The sequence below is a fragment of the Eurosta solidaginis genome, chromosome 2, assembly GCF_040869045.1.
Source record: "Eurosta solidaginis isolate ZX-2024a chromosome 2, ASM4086904v1, whole genome shotgun sequence".
Lineage (NCBI taxonomy): Eukaryota > Metazoa > Arthropoda > Insecta > Diptera > Tephritidae > Eurosta > Eurosta solidaginis.
This window is the reverse complement of record NC_090320.1, coordinates 42,431,326-42,450,153: the sequence shown is the minus strand read 5'-3', so window position 1 is coordinate 42,450,153 and position 18,828 is coordinate 42,431,326. Positions and strand designations below refer to the sequence as shown.

General features: G+C 36.5%; 1 protein-coding gene across 14 annotated transcripts in view; it reads left to right on the top strand.

Annotated features, from left to right (window-relative positions):
- Positions 1-18,828, top strand: part of LOC137239611 (uncharacterized) — a 667,247-nt gene that overhangs the window by 400,012 nt on the left and 248,407 nt on the right. For all 14 annotated transcript variants that reach the window (XM_067765110.1, XM_067765109.1, XM_067765121.1 and 11 more), the window contains 2 exons: positions 3,440-3,637; positions 6,456-6,977. In XM_067765110.1, the coding sequence (XP_067621211.1) occupies positions 3,440-3,637; positions 6,456-6,977 (720 nt within the window). The remainder of the gene's footprint in view (positions 1-3,439; positions 3,638-6,455; positions 6,978-18,828) is intronic.

Sequence of the window (18,828 nt, the reverse complement as noted above, 5' to 3'; positions counted from 1 at the left end):
ATGCCTCCGCTCTTTCTCGTGTTCACTATTATATCAATATTCTTTAAATGTATTTAATTAGCGAGACAAACCCATATTGCTTTAAAAGTTTTTTTTTCTTGATATAAAAAAATAATTACAAAGTTTGCACATGGCGATGGTTACGAGGACATGTTTCAAGAATTTTACATTTTTATCAGACAGTTTTTCGGGAGCTGAATTATTGAACTCGAAATCTCCTATATTTATACTGATGTAAAGGCAGATGCAGCTATCCACTCAGCCATATGAATTCCCCGTTGCTTGCTTTTTAAGTAAGCTAAGTATTGCTTTTTTGTTGCTATTCATTTTAAAAGCAATTAGGTACATATATACCAAATTTTTTTTTTAATACAAATGTGTGGGGAATATGTTTAGGCTCGTTCAACAGAACTTGATCAGTGACATTGGATTTATTAACAGTGCATTATAAGCAATGATTCCGCTCTTTCTGCTGTTCACTATTATAACAATATTATTTGTATATGTAATTTGATAAGCGGGACAGACTCATAAAGCTTTATACAATTTTTTTTTTTATTTTTTTTTTTATTTTTTTATTGATATACAAAAAAGTTACAAAATTTGCACGCGGCGATGGTTACTAGAACATGTTTCTGAATTTCATTTCTTCATCAGATTGCTTTTTGGGAACCGAGCTATATACTATATATTTTTAATTCAACTTGTATGGAATATTTTCAAGCGCGTTCAACAGAACTCGTTCAGTTACATTGGATTTGCTAGCAGTACATTATTACCAATGCTTTCATTGTTCACGATTGACCAATATAATCGTTCTTTGTGAGACTAAAATTGATTGAGCTGCAAAACTGCATATTAAAATAAAAAATACAGAGAATTACCAATAAAAAGTTCGAAATTTTCATAAAATTCTTTCAGAAATATTTTTGAAAACGTTTTTGTGATTGATTCTCATAGTTTCGGTTACATATTTGATGGCATTTTTTTCTTAAAACATCCAAAAAAAGAACTTAATGAATGAAACTTGATACAAATTTCTACTGCTATTTTTTTTCGCTGGTGTATATGTGAAACGGCAGCGAGTTATAAAATAAACCTAAAGAAAAGTGATGCCGAAAAGATGACGTAGCGAAAACAAACCAATAATAGGTGACAATAATAATAATGTGACAGTGTGATACCGAAAGGATAGTTGACCGTTACCGAAAGGATAATTGTACCGATTACCAATGATAAAGCAATACAAGGAAATTACAAGGTGGGAGGGAACGATAATATAACGAAAAGGAAGCTACAGCAAAACTTATTTTGAAAGAAATTGTATAAGGATTTTAGATTTTCCGTTTGGTAATGTTGGAAAGGCGTACATGGGAGACATTTTCATCCATTGTAGTTGCGCTCAATTAGTGCCCGAGGATGGCACATTTGTCCAACCAGATTACTTTCTAGTAGTCCTCAATTAGGAGGATTTAAGAAAGCTTTGTATCTATAACGAATTAAACTAAAGGCGAAATATTAACTTCCCAACCTCTTCCAACCTGCCGAAAATCGGTGCGCCCAGAAAACTCCGAGTCATCTTGCGTGCAGTCCTGGATATTGACAGAAAAGGTTACGAATAGAAGCCTCTTCCTCCTAATACCGACAGCTTCTGCAGAAGGAAGTCGTTGGCATGCGCTACTGTCGGAGCATCGCTGCAATAGCCTTACGACCTGTGATGAAACCCTGTTACTACTCTCACTACAGTTTTGGTTTTGGCTTAAGAAGGAAGCTAGTTCCTTTCCTATACAATCGTGGCATTGAGGACCGAGAGACCTCGCAATCATACCGGTTGGTCCACAACAAGTCCTTTGCCTTAGCATTATATTCCTAAATTTTCCTCAGAAGATTGCTTAGAGGTGATCGTATTGAGCGAATCGCCTCGTTTATGTCCATATTGGTATCTTTCATGGCCATCTATTCTGCAAATTCATTCCCCTCAATATCCCTGCACTCCGGTACATAGCAAAGGCCCTGTGCACGTCAGCGAGGCTTGACAACCCCGCACGCAATCCGACTTTATCAGGTTATATTCTAATGCCTTCAAAGGAGCCTGGCTGCCGATAAAGATCGTATCGCCTGAAAGATACTGCTTGGGTCTGGAAGTGGGTACGACTCATTTGCCTGCATATGCTTTCAGTACATTTCAGGTCCAGTTTCTTTTTACATTTTGAGCCGTATATGAAGATATAAATGTCTTATAACCTTGCTAATGCCTTCCTACCTCGAAGAATATCTAATGTTCTGCACCAGGAAGCCAACAACTGTCATTGTTTAATATTGCCGCGTGCCGGTATTCGGTTGGCTTCCACTTTTAGATTTTCCTAGACTTAGAGTCCATTTCGTGGCCAAAACCGGCACGACCGCTTGCCTGATATTACCAGACATGCTGGATTTTGCACTTTCTCAACTATATGCTGATTTCGCTGTTTGTCGAGCCCAAGACAAGAGCGTCGTTTACACTTGGTAAGTTGAAGGTGCTGTTCCCATGAGCTCCCTAAAAATTGTCAGGAACTTATCTGGGATCAAAATAACTAAGCGGTCGGTTTATGCGACTACGATGACTTCCGGAACTTGATTAATCCATCTATGCAACTATGGAGCCTTGGTGTTCCATGTCACAACAGATGTACTGTGTATGAACGTTATTGAAGGAACTTTCAAAGTCAACGAAGCCTGCCGCGGTTTACTCTTTGCAATTGAGTGATTTGCCTTTCTGTTATGGGTGTTGAGCTGCATCCATCTCATAATAGTTAGCGTTGTTTCTTTAGGTCCATAAATCTATCCAGTATTTAAAGGATAAGGAAGGGGAGGTTCATTGGCGTGTTGTCTTTGGTTTGCCTGGAATGAATACCACGCTTACACTTCTCCAGGTTTCGGGAATATAATCATCTTGTAGGCATCTTGAAAAGATGTTCTGCACATGGTGTATCAATTTGTCGCCCATGGCAGGGCAAAATGGTCAGTATGACTACATACAATTCCCTCGATTTAAAAGATTTTAATAATTTTATAGCTCGTAGTATCTTATTCTCCTTTACCATATTTGTGATGTCGGTTTCCAGATAATAAGCGCAACTTTCTGGCAAAGTAACGCTCGACGCAAATATGTTTGCGGGAAAGAGTGTCTCGATCGAGATCTCCAAAGTTTTCTGGCCAGAGACGGTCCATGGGCCATCAGACCAATTAATGCTACTTAGAGCTACATATATTCGACCCTGATAGTGTTATGCGAAGTCTTGATGCTTCATTTGTTGTCTCAAGTTACCCACAGTAATGCTTTCATGATTCCCTTTTAGCCTTCCTAATGATCTCAGTTGCCAAGAATAGCCCTTTCAACCTCATAAATATTCAGCATTACAAAACTTACTTTATTTAATGAATTTGTTCCCTCTTTCAGGTTGTTATCTTCACCGTTTGGGTCGCCTCTGCTATTTATTCAACGCCAAAATTTATATTTAGCAAAACCATTAAAAATGTTCATGAGAATGAACATGAGGAAGAGATTTGTGTGCTCGATCGTAAAATGTTCGATTCAAGATTATTGGATATGATAAGCTTTGGTTTGCTGTACGTTGTGCCGTTGTTGGTGATGCTGGTAAGTGAATAGGCACCTGAGGTATATCTACTATTTCATTTTATGCATTACGATCACATGGATAAATTCGGTTTGCTTGGTAGAAAAATTTGACCAAATTATTCAACTTGACCCTACAGGTTAATGGCTCGTATGGACTGAGTGACAGTTTGCAATATCTTCGGTTGAGATTAGATTTTCAATGAATTGCTTGGGAGCCACTTCCGGTACACAAACGTGTGGGTGGTAAAGAACAAGCAGTGGAGCTTATCAAAATGGCAGCTTCCTATAATCCCACAGAGCCCAAAACTACCATGGAAATAGGGCCGTACATAAAAAGAGAGGTGCTCAGGCAATATAATATCCTGGCTAGAAGGGTCAAAAATGCTGCATAGAAAGGCATTATTAGGGGGTACAACATAAAGCGGTGTAAATCCATGATTAGCCTCCAGAAAAATCGCCTCAGAACTCCAGCAGGCAACCTGACAGGTCAATGCATACCCAAAAGCCAAATACGCAAGCCAGGCGCCACTGAAGATGGTATTTGAGGACAAAACCTTATCGAATGCGATGGTATTGCGAAAATAAGACTTGAAACTAAGCAGTGAAGTTAGAAAGTATGAACCTACACACTCTTAAGCCGAGCATCACTGATGTGAAGATAGATATAACATACCTTTATATCGCAGTACATTACGTCATCAAAAATCAAACTATGGACAAAATATGACCTAAGCAATTAGGTGAGCTTAAAGAATAGATACCAATATCACTAGGCTCGTTGTGACACCACATAAAGGCACCATTCCCACTTGATCTACAGCTACCAAGTCCTTGATGCCATACTCAACGACCTGTTTTAGACTACGCAGACAAGGTGCACTGAGATAGCGCTGTCTGGGACCGCTTAACGTCGCGCAGTTGCCGATAAGTGGGCCACCCTTTTTCCTTTCATGGTCTTTAAAGCTCCTACAGCATCTTAGATAGTCAATACCCTGGAGTTTGTTGCCATCTATCGTTGGCTTGACGATTGATGCACTTTTTAAGTATGTCTTGAGAGCCATATCAGGAGTTCCGCACTGAATGAGTAAGAGCCAAGGAATTTGATTGGCGCTTGGCTGTTGCTAAAAAAATTTTTGTTCAACTTTCTGCCTTCTACAATGGCCAGTTAGTTTGTAAGAGAGTTAAGGTTTCGATCGGTTGAACAATCCTTCTCCAACCGCACCATTTAAATATAACCTTCGGTGTATATGGAAATGCTGCCATCAACAGGGCTCACACTGCAGCCACTCGGTATCCCTCTAGCTCCAAGAGTATGATATCGGATTTATATCAGGCATTTTTGCCAATAGCTCATTTACATGTGTAAAGTGCATTTGTAGGCTTGTTTTGGCACCGAATGACGTTATCCTTCAAGTTCTACTTTTTGTCCCAAACTATGTCTAGAAATTTGTTCTTTTCGGCCAGGTTAAGGCGCAAACAATTTCATTGCAGTAATGCTAACGGTGGTGCTTTCTTCCTTGTAGTATATAAGACAAGCTCTGTATACTTAATCACAATTAATGTTGAGTCCGTATCGAAAAATCTACAAGAAAATCTCTCGCAAAGCTACCTGCATTGAGTTTTGATGGAATTTACCTCTGTAAGTAATTTCTCTTAGTAACGAGTCGACGTTTGATATCAGACTTTCCCAATGACGAAAGTGTTTGCCTTCGTGTGATTTGTTTGCCAATCAGTCCCTTTCTTTTACTAAGGTAAAAAGCTTAGGTCCGTTCTCTTGGCGAAAACTTAAAGATTTCGAAGACCTTGCTTAATAGCTGCCTCAAAATCTGGCAAATCTGGCAACTTTGCCGCTCCTAGTAGCTGAAACCTTGACCTGGCGAGCGCAGAACAAGTACACAGAACGTACTCAACCGTTTGTACCTACAGCTTGCTCTTCCTACATCTGCTGCTTACGAGGACTAACTTTTAAGCATGTGACACCAGAAGGCAATGTCCAGTTAATATGACCATCGTGAGCCTTAAGTTTTCTCTCTTCAGAGATATCAGCCACTTTGTGAGTCTAATATCGAAGGACTTGCACATGACTTTAGAAATTTTACTGCCCTGCGCATCCCCCCACGTCTTTCCTGGTTGATGGTTTATATGCAACTCCTGTTTACGGATTGCGACATCTACCATCGATTCATCGAGTGCTGCACCCTCCTTTGCCAACTTATCGGCCCTTTCGTTACCTTCTACCCCTTTATGGCCGGGAAACCAGCATAGATGTATGATTCGGCCTGAGCGAAGTCTCTCTATTTTTCCTTGCATTCCAGGCCACATATTAATGAAGTATTGTGTGATATTATTGCCTTGATCGCCGCTTGACTATCAATATATATATTGAGGCGACTTCAGCTCAAGCACACTTCCACAAGAGTTTCTGCTCTTTTCTTCAAGGATACAATGTCCAACTGAAGGACACTGCAGCGATCTGGCGATCTGTAGGATCTTGTTATTTGTGAATCGACACTGTAAACAGCAGAAAGGGCTTCGTATATTTGGAACTATAGGTATATATGCGCATAGTGCGTATCGCCATTTCAGCATACTTTTGACAACCCTCCGGCTCTGTTGTGGTCCCAAGATATTCTTCTCCGTTCGCGCTTTATTAGATGCGGCCTGGATGCCTTAAGCATTGTTACAGTTGCAGCGGTGCTATAATTAAATTACTTTATTTAAGCATCAAGCTATCAACTAGCACAGTACATACATATACACACATTAACACTAACCTTAATCCCTCAAATGAATCTGCTGATCTCACATTAAATTTGCATTAAAATCTACTTTACAGGTGCTTTATACAAAAATTGGCATCGCTTTATGGCGTAGTTCACATGGTTTAACGCATCATTTTGTCGCACAACATAATCAAGAGCATCAGCACCAGCAGCAGCAACATTCACAGCATTCGCCACACCAACAACAACAAGAGAAACCACAAGATGAATGCTTAAGCTTACATAATAGCATATATCATCATCATCATCATCATGCTCATTTGCATGCACATAATCATTGTACAAATAATCATCAGCCAACACAGATGACACAGTTGACAACAGCAGCTACAGCAACAACAACACATAACATCAATCATATGCATCAGCATAATCATTTACAACAAACTTTAACGAATTCACCTGTAGTAGGTGGGGTTGGTTTGAACAACACCATGAGTGGTATTGGTAGTAGTAGTGGTGTTGTTGTTGGTATTTGTGGTAGTGGCAGTAATTTAACGAGCGGCAGCAGTTTATTATCGGGCAACCAGAGTATAAAATATGAGAAACGTGCTGTGAGCATCACCGAAAGTCAGGTGAGTTTTTAATTAAATATGTTTGTAGTTTAATGAGTGCGTGTGTAACAGGCACACGTGCGCTTGTGTTGAATGGCTGGTGTATGTGAAATAACAATGATGTGTGCCCCGTTGTTATAGCTATTATGTGGTTTAAAGTTAATACATTAAATTTTCCTTCATTATGTATGTAGTTCTGGAAGATGACTTTAAAATGTCCTCCATTTAGCACATTGGCTTTGTAGCCAATCTTCGTACAGTTCTGTTATCCAGAGTATAGATGCAGCATTCCTGTGAAGAGTTAACTCACGTCGTTACGTGTCAGCTTCCGTCGGTTCGCGTCAGCTTGTTGTAATAAAGTATCGTTAAAACAGATTCAGTCAAATATTGATTATTTAAAAATCATCGGTTTACTAAAACGGGTTTTAAAAACTTTTGAATATATCTATATTACCCATCCCCGACAGCCTTTGTTGCGACTAGATATGTATGTAAGTATGAACATTTCGGAATTTTCTCAGACCACCAATTCACACCACTAAAGTAGTTAGTTTATTTCTGGCTTGATTTACAAAAATTTTCTTAGAAAATCATTAAGTGCAAACTTTCTTATGTCTTCGAAAGTTTAACTGACAAGACGTCGGCAGATATTCGTACTTATTTATTTGTATATATGTAGCTAGCCGTCTTAAAATCCACACACCTTGGGCAAATAAATGTTAAGTAAGAACTTTAAAAAGGCATCAAGAAAATCAAGAGTAACTAACCAAAACTTCTATAAAAGTTAGTTTCAACTATCCAATAACTGACTGCCATCAAAGTGCCAAATGCTAGTCTGAAGTTTGACCCAAAGCGGAAATGTTTGGCCAATTAAGCACAAATGGATGAAGGAAATTTCTGTAATGGCTAACTTAATAGAAGAAGAAAAACCGAAACTTTTTAGTTAATGACAGTTAATTTTAGGATTTAAAAAACTAAGCAAACAATTCTATAGCATTAATTGAAATTGATAGAGTTTACAGATATACATATTGTCTATTTTTTAGTAATTTGCAATATTTTTGGAGTGAGTCAATTAGCAGTGTTTCAGAGGACAAGCTTAGCTATATGATTCAAGGCCGATTTAATGTGGTTCGATTTTCTGATCGAGGGTATTGGCTAAAATCACGAGAGGCTAATGTAAAGATTGCAAAAGAATAAATAAACGATAGCAACAGCAAAATTATATCGAAACCAAACTCCAACTGTTGCTCTCACTCCCACCTCCACTCCCACTTTCACCTGCACTCTCACTTACACTCACACTCTCGCACACCTTTTACTCCCACTCCAACCCACGCTTTCACTCCCATTCCAGCTCTCACTCAGCCTGCCACTTCAACACTCACTCCAACCCTCACTCCCAGTCTCACTCCAACTGCCACCTCCACTCCCATTTCAACTCCAACACTCACTTCCACTCCTACTCTCACTCCAACTCCCACTGCACCTCACTCATATAGCGACTGCTGAATGGAATATCATCCTTTCTCGCCTATCGTTTCAAAACGCCCTATCTAAGACAGCGTTTGAATAAAGCCCTTACAGGAAACAAATCTAAAATGACTCTTTTTTTAAAAGATAAAATAATGTAAACTTCTTTTTGTTAAAAATTTCCACTTATGTTTCATTTACTGTAGGTTATTTCCATTTACAGACAACCGTTCGGACGAGGGCAAACGAATTTAATACTTCTTATTGAAAAAATTATATTACGATATGCCAGCTTCAGCAATTTTTTCAAGGGTCGGCTTCTTTCCGCTAATCTTGGCCAAACGAACGACAGTGTGAAAACAATGATTTTGCTCTTTTTAATTTTGGCAGGTTTTTAACTTGAACATTTTTTGTATCATTTTTTTTGCAGGGTGGGCTAGCGACAAAAGGGTGGGCTATTCCAGGCAAACGAGCTACATAGCCTTTATTTTCGGGATGCCAGGTTCAAGCAGCTTTCAATTTTTTTGTTTTTGAAAAAAGGGTGGGCTATCCTATGCTAACCCTGGTCAAACGAACCACGCGGTAAAAGCAACCCAGCAAGCAAACAACAAAATTTCATGTAAAATATTTTTTTTTTAAAAAACTGTTATCGACAACGTTTTTAGCGGACGTTTTTGGGTCGGGTTGAAAATTTTTTAGTAGGTTATGAAAAAAACCTTAAAAATCAAAGTCGAAAAAAGGTAAAAAAATTAAATTTCGCAGGCTCGAAAATTATTTTCTTTGGTATGCGTAGTGAAACTCTTTTTCCTATCGAAAAATAGATGGCGCGATATCGGTTAACTTTCGTCCATACAAATCGACCCACCCATATATAATTATTTTTTTTTTTTTTTTCATTTTGAGAGGTTTTGAACTTGAATTTTTTTTGTTTTGGGTGCTAGCTCCACACAGCCTGTATAAGACAGGTTTTTTTGTGTTTAAACTTTATTGTTTTGAGAAAAACATTCCTAAAGCGAAAAAGCGTTCCACAAGGATTACAGATTTTCCGCGTTTTGATAGCTTTTGAGTAGAATATTTTGGCAGTTGAACATTTGTGTATTTCCCTTGAGTTATAAGCGCTAAGATATATATATGGAGTGTTCTTACAGAAGATATGTAAGTTTTCCTTTAGCACAAATTTTACAACAATTTTATTCAATAACAGTCACGCCTAATGCAAAGTCGGTTGTCACCTCATTTACTGGATAGTCAACAATAAACAAGTCAATATCGACAGAAACTGAAAGGCATATATAAATATTAAAACTCATACACCATTACAAACACACTAAATGTAAACCATCTCCTTTTATCTCCATTTTCCCCCCTTGTTGCTTTTTATTCACCTACTTTTTTCGCTTCTTCCTACATGATTTCAACGCTCTTGGCAAAGATTAGCTTAGAATGAAAACGTTCGTCGAAAAATAAAAAAATGGAAGGCGAATTCAAATTTCAGTTGCATCAAAGTTTCCTTTTCCCTTTTGCTTAATCATTTCTATGAGCCAAAACTGAAATTTGGAAAACTTATGCTTTGCCTTCCGTTGAGTACAAACCTATTAATGATTGTTGTTGTTGAAGAGTAAAATTGTAAAAGGAAATTTAGTTTGAGTTCGATATTATTTTGCGTGATAGTTTTTTAATATTTTTTGGATTTGCGTATGGCTAACCTGCATGTCGCGGATGACTTTAATTTTAAAATTATTACATCTTTTATTCAATAGGTGTGTCTGTGGTGGTGGAAAAAACCTAGCCATACATTTTCAAATAGGAAATACAAATACCTTTGTAAACGTTCTCTGATTGTTTTGACCGTGTTCTTGGTTGCATGATAATTTTGTTACCGCTTCTTCTTCATTTGGTTATTGTTTCATTATCGGTTCGCTATCATTTCGTTTTCGTATCATCGTCGTTCTTAAGTTTGTAATTACATTTAAATATCGTTCCTTTATATCCTCGTTATCGTAATCATAATCCTTATCGTGTCATAATCGACTCGTGATGGTTTTGTTATCGTTTCATTATCGTTTTGTTGAAATTTCATTACCATTTTTTATTGTTTCGTTATCTTTCTGTTTCGTTATCGCTTCATTAACCTTTCGGTTTCGTTTCGTTATAATTTCCATATCATTCCGTTATCGTTTCGGTCTCGTATCATTATCGCCTCGTTATACTCAGCTGAGCAGAGCTCACAGAGTATATTAATTTTGTCCGTATAACGGTACCCCTTAGCGGCATAAACTAATCGAGATAGATATAGACTTCTGTATATCAAAATGATCTGGGCGAAAAAAGAAATTCATTTAGCCATGTCCGTCCGTCCGTCTGTCCGTAAACACGATAACTTGAGAAAAAGTGCGATAATTCATTACCAAAGACGGATAAAGCGATGAAACTTGATAGGTGGGTTGACCTTATTAAGCAGTATAGAAAATAAGTAAAATTGGGACAATCGGCGCGGCACCGCCCACTTTTAAAAGAAGGCAATTTAAAAGTTTTGCAAGCTGTAATTTGGCAGTCGTTGAATATATCTTGATGAAATTCGGCAGGAGCGTTACCCTTATTACTACATGTGTGCTAAATTAGCAAAATCGGATGAAGGACACGCCCACTTAAAAAAAAATGTTCAAAGTCAAATTTTAACAAAAAATTTAATATCTTTACAGTATATAAGTAAATTACGTCAACAATCAACTCCAGTAACGATATGGTTCAAAAGTACGAAAATAAGACATGTTCAAAATGGGCGTGACTCGCCCTTTTTAATTCAATTTTTCTAGAATACTTTTAATGCCATAAGTCGAACAAAAATTTACTAATCCTTGTGAAATTTCGTAAGAGCATAGCTTCTGTGGCGGTAACTGTTGTTTGTGAAAATGGGCGAAATCTGTTGAAGCCACGCCCAGTTTTAATGCACAGTCGCCCGTCTGTCCTTCCGCTCGGCCGTTAACATGATAACTTGAGCAAAAATCGATATATCTTTACTAAACTTAGTTCACCTACTTATCTGAACTCACTTTATCTCGGTATTGAAATTGGCTGAAATCCGACTATGACCACGCCCACTTTTTCGATATCGAAAATTCCGAAAAATTAAACAAATGCCATAATTCTATACCAAATACGAAAAAAAGGATGAAACATGGTGATTGGATTGGTTTTTTGACACAAAATATAACTCTAGAAAAAACTTTGTAAAATGGGTGTGACACCTACCAATAATAAGAAGAAGAAAATGAAAAAGTTCTGCAGGGCGAAATCAAAAGCCCTTGGAATCATGGCAGAAATACTGTCCGTGGTATCACATATGTATTGTTACAAACATTAGCAACACTATGGGGTACTGCCATCTCTAAGCCGATCCTAAGCAGCGCCTTGTATGCACATCCATAAATCAATCATTATGTATCTACATAAACGAATCAATCATTATGTCTACACATATGTACGCACACGCAGCGGAGAAGAGATGCACAAACACATGCAGATATCTTATCTGAGATGCTCCCAAAAGTATGCAATTTTAATTGTGAAAGTGTCGCCCACAAATACGCGCATATGAGAAGCTATACACGTGCATCTGTAGTTATAAGTAACGATAGTATACTAAATAAATTCTGGAAGCTCCTAGAAGATGCAACGAAAAAATCACAGAGTATAAAAGCACCAAAGGTAGAGGCGCTACAAGCAGTTTTGATTAAGACGCTATCTGGCGAGCAATAGCAGTAGAGTTATTTATTGTGAAGTACTTTGATAAAGGCCGTTTTTCCATTATTCAATATTGGAGTTATTTATTCAACAGTTTAGTGATACGAATTTAGCAGAAGGTTGCAAATAAGAGTAAGTAAATTCGTTACAATATAAATAAATTAGCGGTACCCGACAGATGATGTTCTGGGTCACACTGGTCCACATTTTGGTCGATATCTCGAAAACGCCTTTACATAAACAACTAAGGGTCATTCCCTTTTAAAATACTCATTAACACCTTTCATTTGATACCCACATCGTACAAACACATTATAGAGTCACACCTGCTCCACATTATCGAAAATGTGTCCACCTATAGAACTAAGGCCGCTCTCTTGAAATACTCTTTAATACTTAATTCTGTTAATTTATTGTTTTTGTCTCTTTGTCGTTTTGTCACAATATCGTATTAAATTTCTAACTGTTTAGTAAGTATTTAACTCCCTGATTGCCTTATAATAGGACATTTGGTAAACATTTAAAACCAGTTAAAACTACTGTTTTAAGAAAAAGTTTTCAGAGTGAGTTTAAACTTTAAGTTGACTAGACTTTAACTCTGCTATTTTGGTCGATTAAGATAATAGTTTGCTGCTCAACTTAATGTAAGCAGCCAAAAGCCAAGATTAAAGTCTTGTGAACAAGGTTTTAAACTTGTACTAAAAACCCTGGCCTTAATGGGCCCAAAAGCTTAATATTCTCTAAAATGTAGAGTTTCCCGTATCTTGAAATCATTCTAAATCGAAAATGGTAAAAAATGTAAAATTTTATTTGCAAATACAAAACCTTCTGTATGTAGGTTTTTATATTTTAGTCTAGGACTACCATGTTGAGTCAGATTGATTGTGGAAGGTAGTGTTTTTTTTTGTAGATAGTATAATGTACGCTTTTGCGTCATGTCCCTAATGATCCCAAGATAAATAATATTGGCAAGCTGGAAAAGAAATAAAGTGCGCCTAAGAGTATGCACATTTATTTAGTTACACAACTATGATTTTCCTACTTTCAGGGACTTTTAAAATTGAATTCGAAATGTTTTCCAAATGAATTGAAGAGGTAAAAATTTTCAAAATCATTAAGTTGACAAGTTTAAGTTCAAATACATCATGAATTCTGTAAAATGTAACTCTGTCCATTCCCGGCATTGGTAGTCGTTTTATTACCTTCATACTCCGCATAGAGACATATTGGTACATTCTCACACAAACATCATTTTTTGAGTGCATCCAGAGTACACATATGTACACTGAAAGAAAAATACTGGTAAAATCAACCGAAATACGGGTCAATTCAATCGAAATTTCTGTAAATTTTTATCCTTCGCAACAAGATGTTGAATCAACTGCGCACAAATCGTTGATTCGTAATTGACCGTTTTAGTAGTCAAATGAACAAAAAAAAGTTGTTGCGACAGTTTTGTACGACAGTACCAAAGTTGCGGCATTTGCAAGGCAGATGAGTTTTCACTGAGATCTTTTCATGGCAGAAATACACTCGGAGTGCTTGCTGAACAGCGCCGAGGGGCTTAGGAAAATTTTCATCAAATTGAAAAATCTTATTTCTAAAATTTGTATGTTGCTTTGCCCGGGGTGAGAACCCAGGGTCTTCGGTGTTGTAGACGGAGCACGCTACCATCACACCATGGCGGCCGCCATATACATACGTAAATATGTGCATACATATAGTACACAGCATACATAAGAACAAAGTAGAGAGCGCAGTGAGCGTATAATTCTCTTTGATATTTGCTCTTGTATTGACTGTTGATCGCTGTTAAAATTACCAGTGAGTGTTAACAAAAAAATCAGTTAGATTGATTAGGAATCTGTCAATTTTACAGAATTTTGTTAACTTAAGAGCGACAATTTCTCTTCTGTTGAAATTACTAAACTAATTTGTTCGCTTGACAAAGAACTCGGTCGAATTAACCAATATTCGATCAGCTTCACTGAATCTCCGTTAAGTCAAGAACAACAGAACCGATTTGTTGATTTTACTAGCACCATTTCTTTCAGTGTAGCTCTTCTAAATAATTCTAACAAAATTGCATCGTTTCGCCTTAAGGATTCTATCTTAAACTGTTCAAATGAAGTGAGAGCACACATGAAGTATTAGTTAACAGTCAAGTCTTTTAGAATTCTAGCAAAATTGCATCGTTTCGCCTTAAGAATTCTATCTTAAACTGTTCAAATAAAGCGAGAGCACACTTGAGTAATTAGTTAACAGTCAGGTCTTTTAGAAATGAACATGCACATATGAATGTATGCAGCTTGAGAGGTGATCCTTATAAATCATTGTAGATTGTGAGTAATCTCGGTTGAATTGTTAATTTTTCCACGCTGTTATCCAGCAACTTTTCCATTAAAATGTCTGCAATAACTGGCGACGTTGGTGATCCCATTGGTAATCCTCTCAGTTGTGTATAAATAATGTCGTTGAATTTAAAATATCTGTTCTCTTCAATGCAGAACTTTAAAATTTCCATGAAGATTTTCTTAGGTATTTTAGTGAATTTTTCTATTATGGTCCATTTTTCTCGTATAATGTCAAGTGCAAGTTGTGTTGGAACACTAGGAAACAGTGATACAACATCGAAAGAAATCATTCTTTCATCGTCATAAATATACGTATTATTAATTGTATCTTTGAAGTCAAGCGTATTTTTAATGTTATAATTTGAATTCGTTGTCAAGTTTTTCAAAATGTTTGCAATATATTTACAAAGGCCGTAGGACGGTGATGAGGAAACAGAGCATATGGGTCTGAGTGGAGTACCTTCCTTGTGAACTTTTGGAAGCCCGTAGATCCTGGGAGATAGTGCCGTGTTAGTGATCATATTATTTCTTTCCGACTTGGAAATAATACCCATTTTAAAAAGTTTATCTACTAGACCGTTGTTTTTAGTTTGTAATCTGGATGTGGGATCTTGTCTTTTTACTCTATACATGATCAAATCATTTAGAATTTCATTCGTATTCTTATTGTAGTCATCTATTTCCATTGCTACAGTTTTATTACCTTTGTCAGAAGTTAGAATTCGAATATTGTGATTTTGGTTAAGAAATTTACGTGTTCGTTCCACTGTGTCCACTATTGCACGATCTATTGCACTGGGTTTGTTTGTTTTTGTATGTTCTTTTATCAGCAGAGAAAATTTTGTGCGCGACTCCTCTTGTTGTTCTTTGCTTTTGTGTGTTTGTATTAGCTCTTCACCGTCCGCTCTACGGGCTTCCAAAAGACATTATACGAGAAAAATGGACCATAATAGAAAAATTCACTAAAATACCTAAGAAAATCTTCATGGAAATTTTAAAGTTCTGCACTGAAGAGAACAGATATTTTAAATTCAACGACATTTTTTATACACAACTGAGGGGATTACCAATGGGATCACCAACGTCACCAGTTATTGCAGACATTTTAATGGAAAAGTTGCTGGATAACAGCGTGGAAATATTAACAATTAAACCGAGATTACTTACAAAATACGTTGATGACATATTCGCAATAGTCTATGAAAATGAGGTACAAAACACACTGGACGTATTAAATTCTTTTGATAGACATATTAAATTCACTACGGAACTCGAAGACGATGGAAAGTTACCCTATCTCGACTCAATTATAATAAAACAAGGCAATCAAATCAAATTAGTGTGGTATAAGAAATCAACATTATCAGGATGCATCATTAAGTTTCATTCGAAACATCCTAAGACAATGATAATTAATACAGCAATGGGCTGTATAAAACGAATGTTGAATATATCGGACGAAACTTACCACAATAAGGTTAAGAAAGAAATAACAGTATTATTAAAAGATAATGATTTTCCGGATTACATTATTAAAACTTTAATAAGAAGAGCTCTTTCAAAAAATGTGAAAACTAGATCAGTGAAAGCGAAAATATTTAAATCTGTAGTTTATGTACCTAAACTATCAGAGCGCCTTGCAAAATCTGATTGCTATAATAGTGAGGAAATAAAAATAGCCCACAAGCCAATCAGTACATTAAAATGGATTTTCAATCGTACTAAAAAAAGTGACGTTATATACAAAATACCTTGCAGAGGTAATGACAAAGGATTATGTAACAAGATATATGTGGGTACTACGAAATCAAAATTGAAAACACGGCTCGCACAACACAAAACTGATTATAAAAGTTGTAATCATACAAATAACCACAAAACAGCAATCATGGCGCACTGTGCAAGGGAGGCGCATACTCCAAACTTCGACGACGCTTCAGTTATCCAAAAAGAGAAACAATGGAAAAATAGATATACATTGGAAATGTTACATATAGTGAATACACCGACGGACATATGTATGAACTACAAAACAGACATTGATAACACAGCGCAAGCATACAGACACTTGTTAACAAAAAAGAAACAGTTTAATACTCCTCGTTATACAGCACGAATGTGAAATAATGTAGGTATCAAGTGTTTTGAAATATAAAATTATTGTTTGTTACATTATATGTTTTTATGTTTGTTGTTAGTTCGCCCTTGAAGACGATTACCGATGTGTAATCGAAATATATTGGCACAAAATATAAACACCGTGTTTTTATTTATATGACCTCGAGCCAGCAAGCAGAAAGGTTAAATTAAATTATTTCGGAACTAGCTTTGACAACAAAGCAAATCGTGTAAAATACGCCTAAAAGCATGCAACATTAGTACTGCATACGCTACAGGAAAGCCAATTCACAAGAACTCCTACGAATACGATACTGTTGTGAGTTCCAAATAGTCTGAATCCTGCTGGTGTTTGTAAGAGTGCGGTACGGAAGTTTCTACTCAGCTTATAATTCTTTAAGGCTTTTATGCAATATTGTTAATTTTTTTCATATGGTTATTTTAGAGTTCTAAAATCAATCAAATATTTCTATAATTTTTTTTAAGGCCGACGAGAGAGTGATAGCTATAAGCTATGCTAGGCGAGAAGCAATTTTTATTTACATATATCTATATATATATATATATATATATATCCGATTGAGCTGAAATTTTGCACACATATATAACTCCGATGACAATGCAATATTGCTTTGCGATAATTCGATATATTAATCGATAACAGAGTTATCGCTAAAGATTTGTGTTGACAAGGGAATAAAAGAATAAATCCTTCGTTTAGAGGGATGGTGAATAACCTACAGCGGCTCAAGAACGAGGTAACTTCGCTTTGTTTGTTTATACAACGAACGTAGAAGTTAGGCTGTTATCGCTCAATATTGCATACTTTTCTACGCACTTGATTTTGTTTTACAGATTTAACCCACATAGCAGAGATCTGCAATGAGTAGTTGTAAACTGAACGCGACATAGGCAAAGGCACAATAAAATATGATTTTAAGTTAGTTTGCACTGTTTGACACAATTTTATATGTGCTCTCTGTCAAAAATGCTTCAACTAACTTAGTCACATTTATATTCGCACCATGGTATAAAAAAATCGTGTACTCATACTCAGTCAGGGTTATTTAAACGTAGCGATTCGTATCAGTAATTTGGTTGAGAGTCTTTTTCATACTGACACCGCGTTAGCGTTGAACGGGAAAGATCTGATAACCGAAGATGCTGATATCCGAAGTGAAGTTGATAACTGATTATTAGCAAGATCAATTAATTGATGGAACAAAAAACAATGATCAGATTGATGTTAATAATATAATACACTCAGACATAAACAAAACAGGAGGTCTTCCAAAAGAACTAGAAATATTTGTTGGTGTTATGTTGAGATCTAACGTTGGCGTTGCTAAGGGACTTGTAAACGGAGCAATTGGTCACATCACTGAACTTATATGGCCATATTACAGACGTGCTGAACTATACCATAACGATATACCATCGGTTCGCGTATACTTTGGTAACAATGGCGTTGACATAATACAGCCTAAATCAGTTCAATTTCCTTCTAAATTTAATCACGGCACAGATGAAAGAAGAATGCTCCCGATTGTCTTGTCGTGGGCTTCAACTATGCACAAAATGCAGGGAACTACTGTAGATCATGCTGTTATTTATCTAGGCCAGGGTTGTGGAGAAGGGGGGGGAGGGCAGCCAGGACAATTGCCCTGGGTCCAGGAAGGTTTTTGGGCAGTTTGACAGTACTCTAACTAGGATTTCATAGATACATACATATTTTGTTGCTACAAAAAATTGTTTTAAAATTGAAAATCACTTAACTAAAATCATAAGCATCCGACCAAATACTATGGGTCATAGTCATAATCGAAATAAAATGTGATTTTAAGTTAGATAAACGTTTTTGACACAATTTTATAAGCGCTATCTGTCAAAAATGCTTAAACTAACTTAAAATCACATTTTATTTCGACCTCCGAACGACTTAATTGGTCGCCATTTCTTTAAAGTCATACACCATACTACTCTAAAAAAACGGAGAAAAAGTAAAACGTGATTGGCTCGTTTGAAGTGCAACAAAAGAAGCGCTTTTTTGGTTTCCATGCCGGTTTTTCAGCAAAATTTCCGAAAATAGCCGAACAGATTTGACAAAGTCTTCAGGTTGTTCTAAAGAAAAAGGTTGGAGGAGGTTACACGACAGAATTACAGAATATGAAAATAGTCAAAAT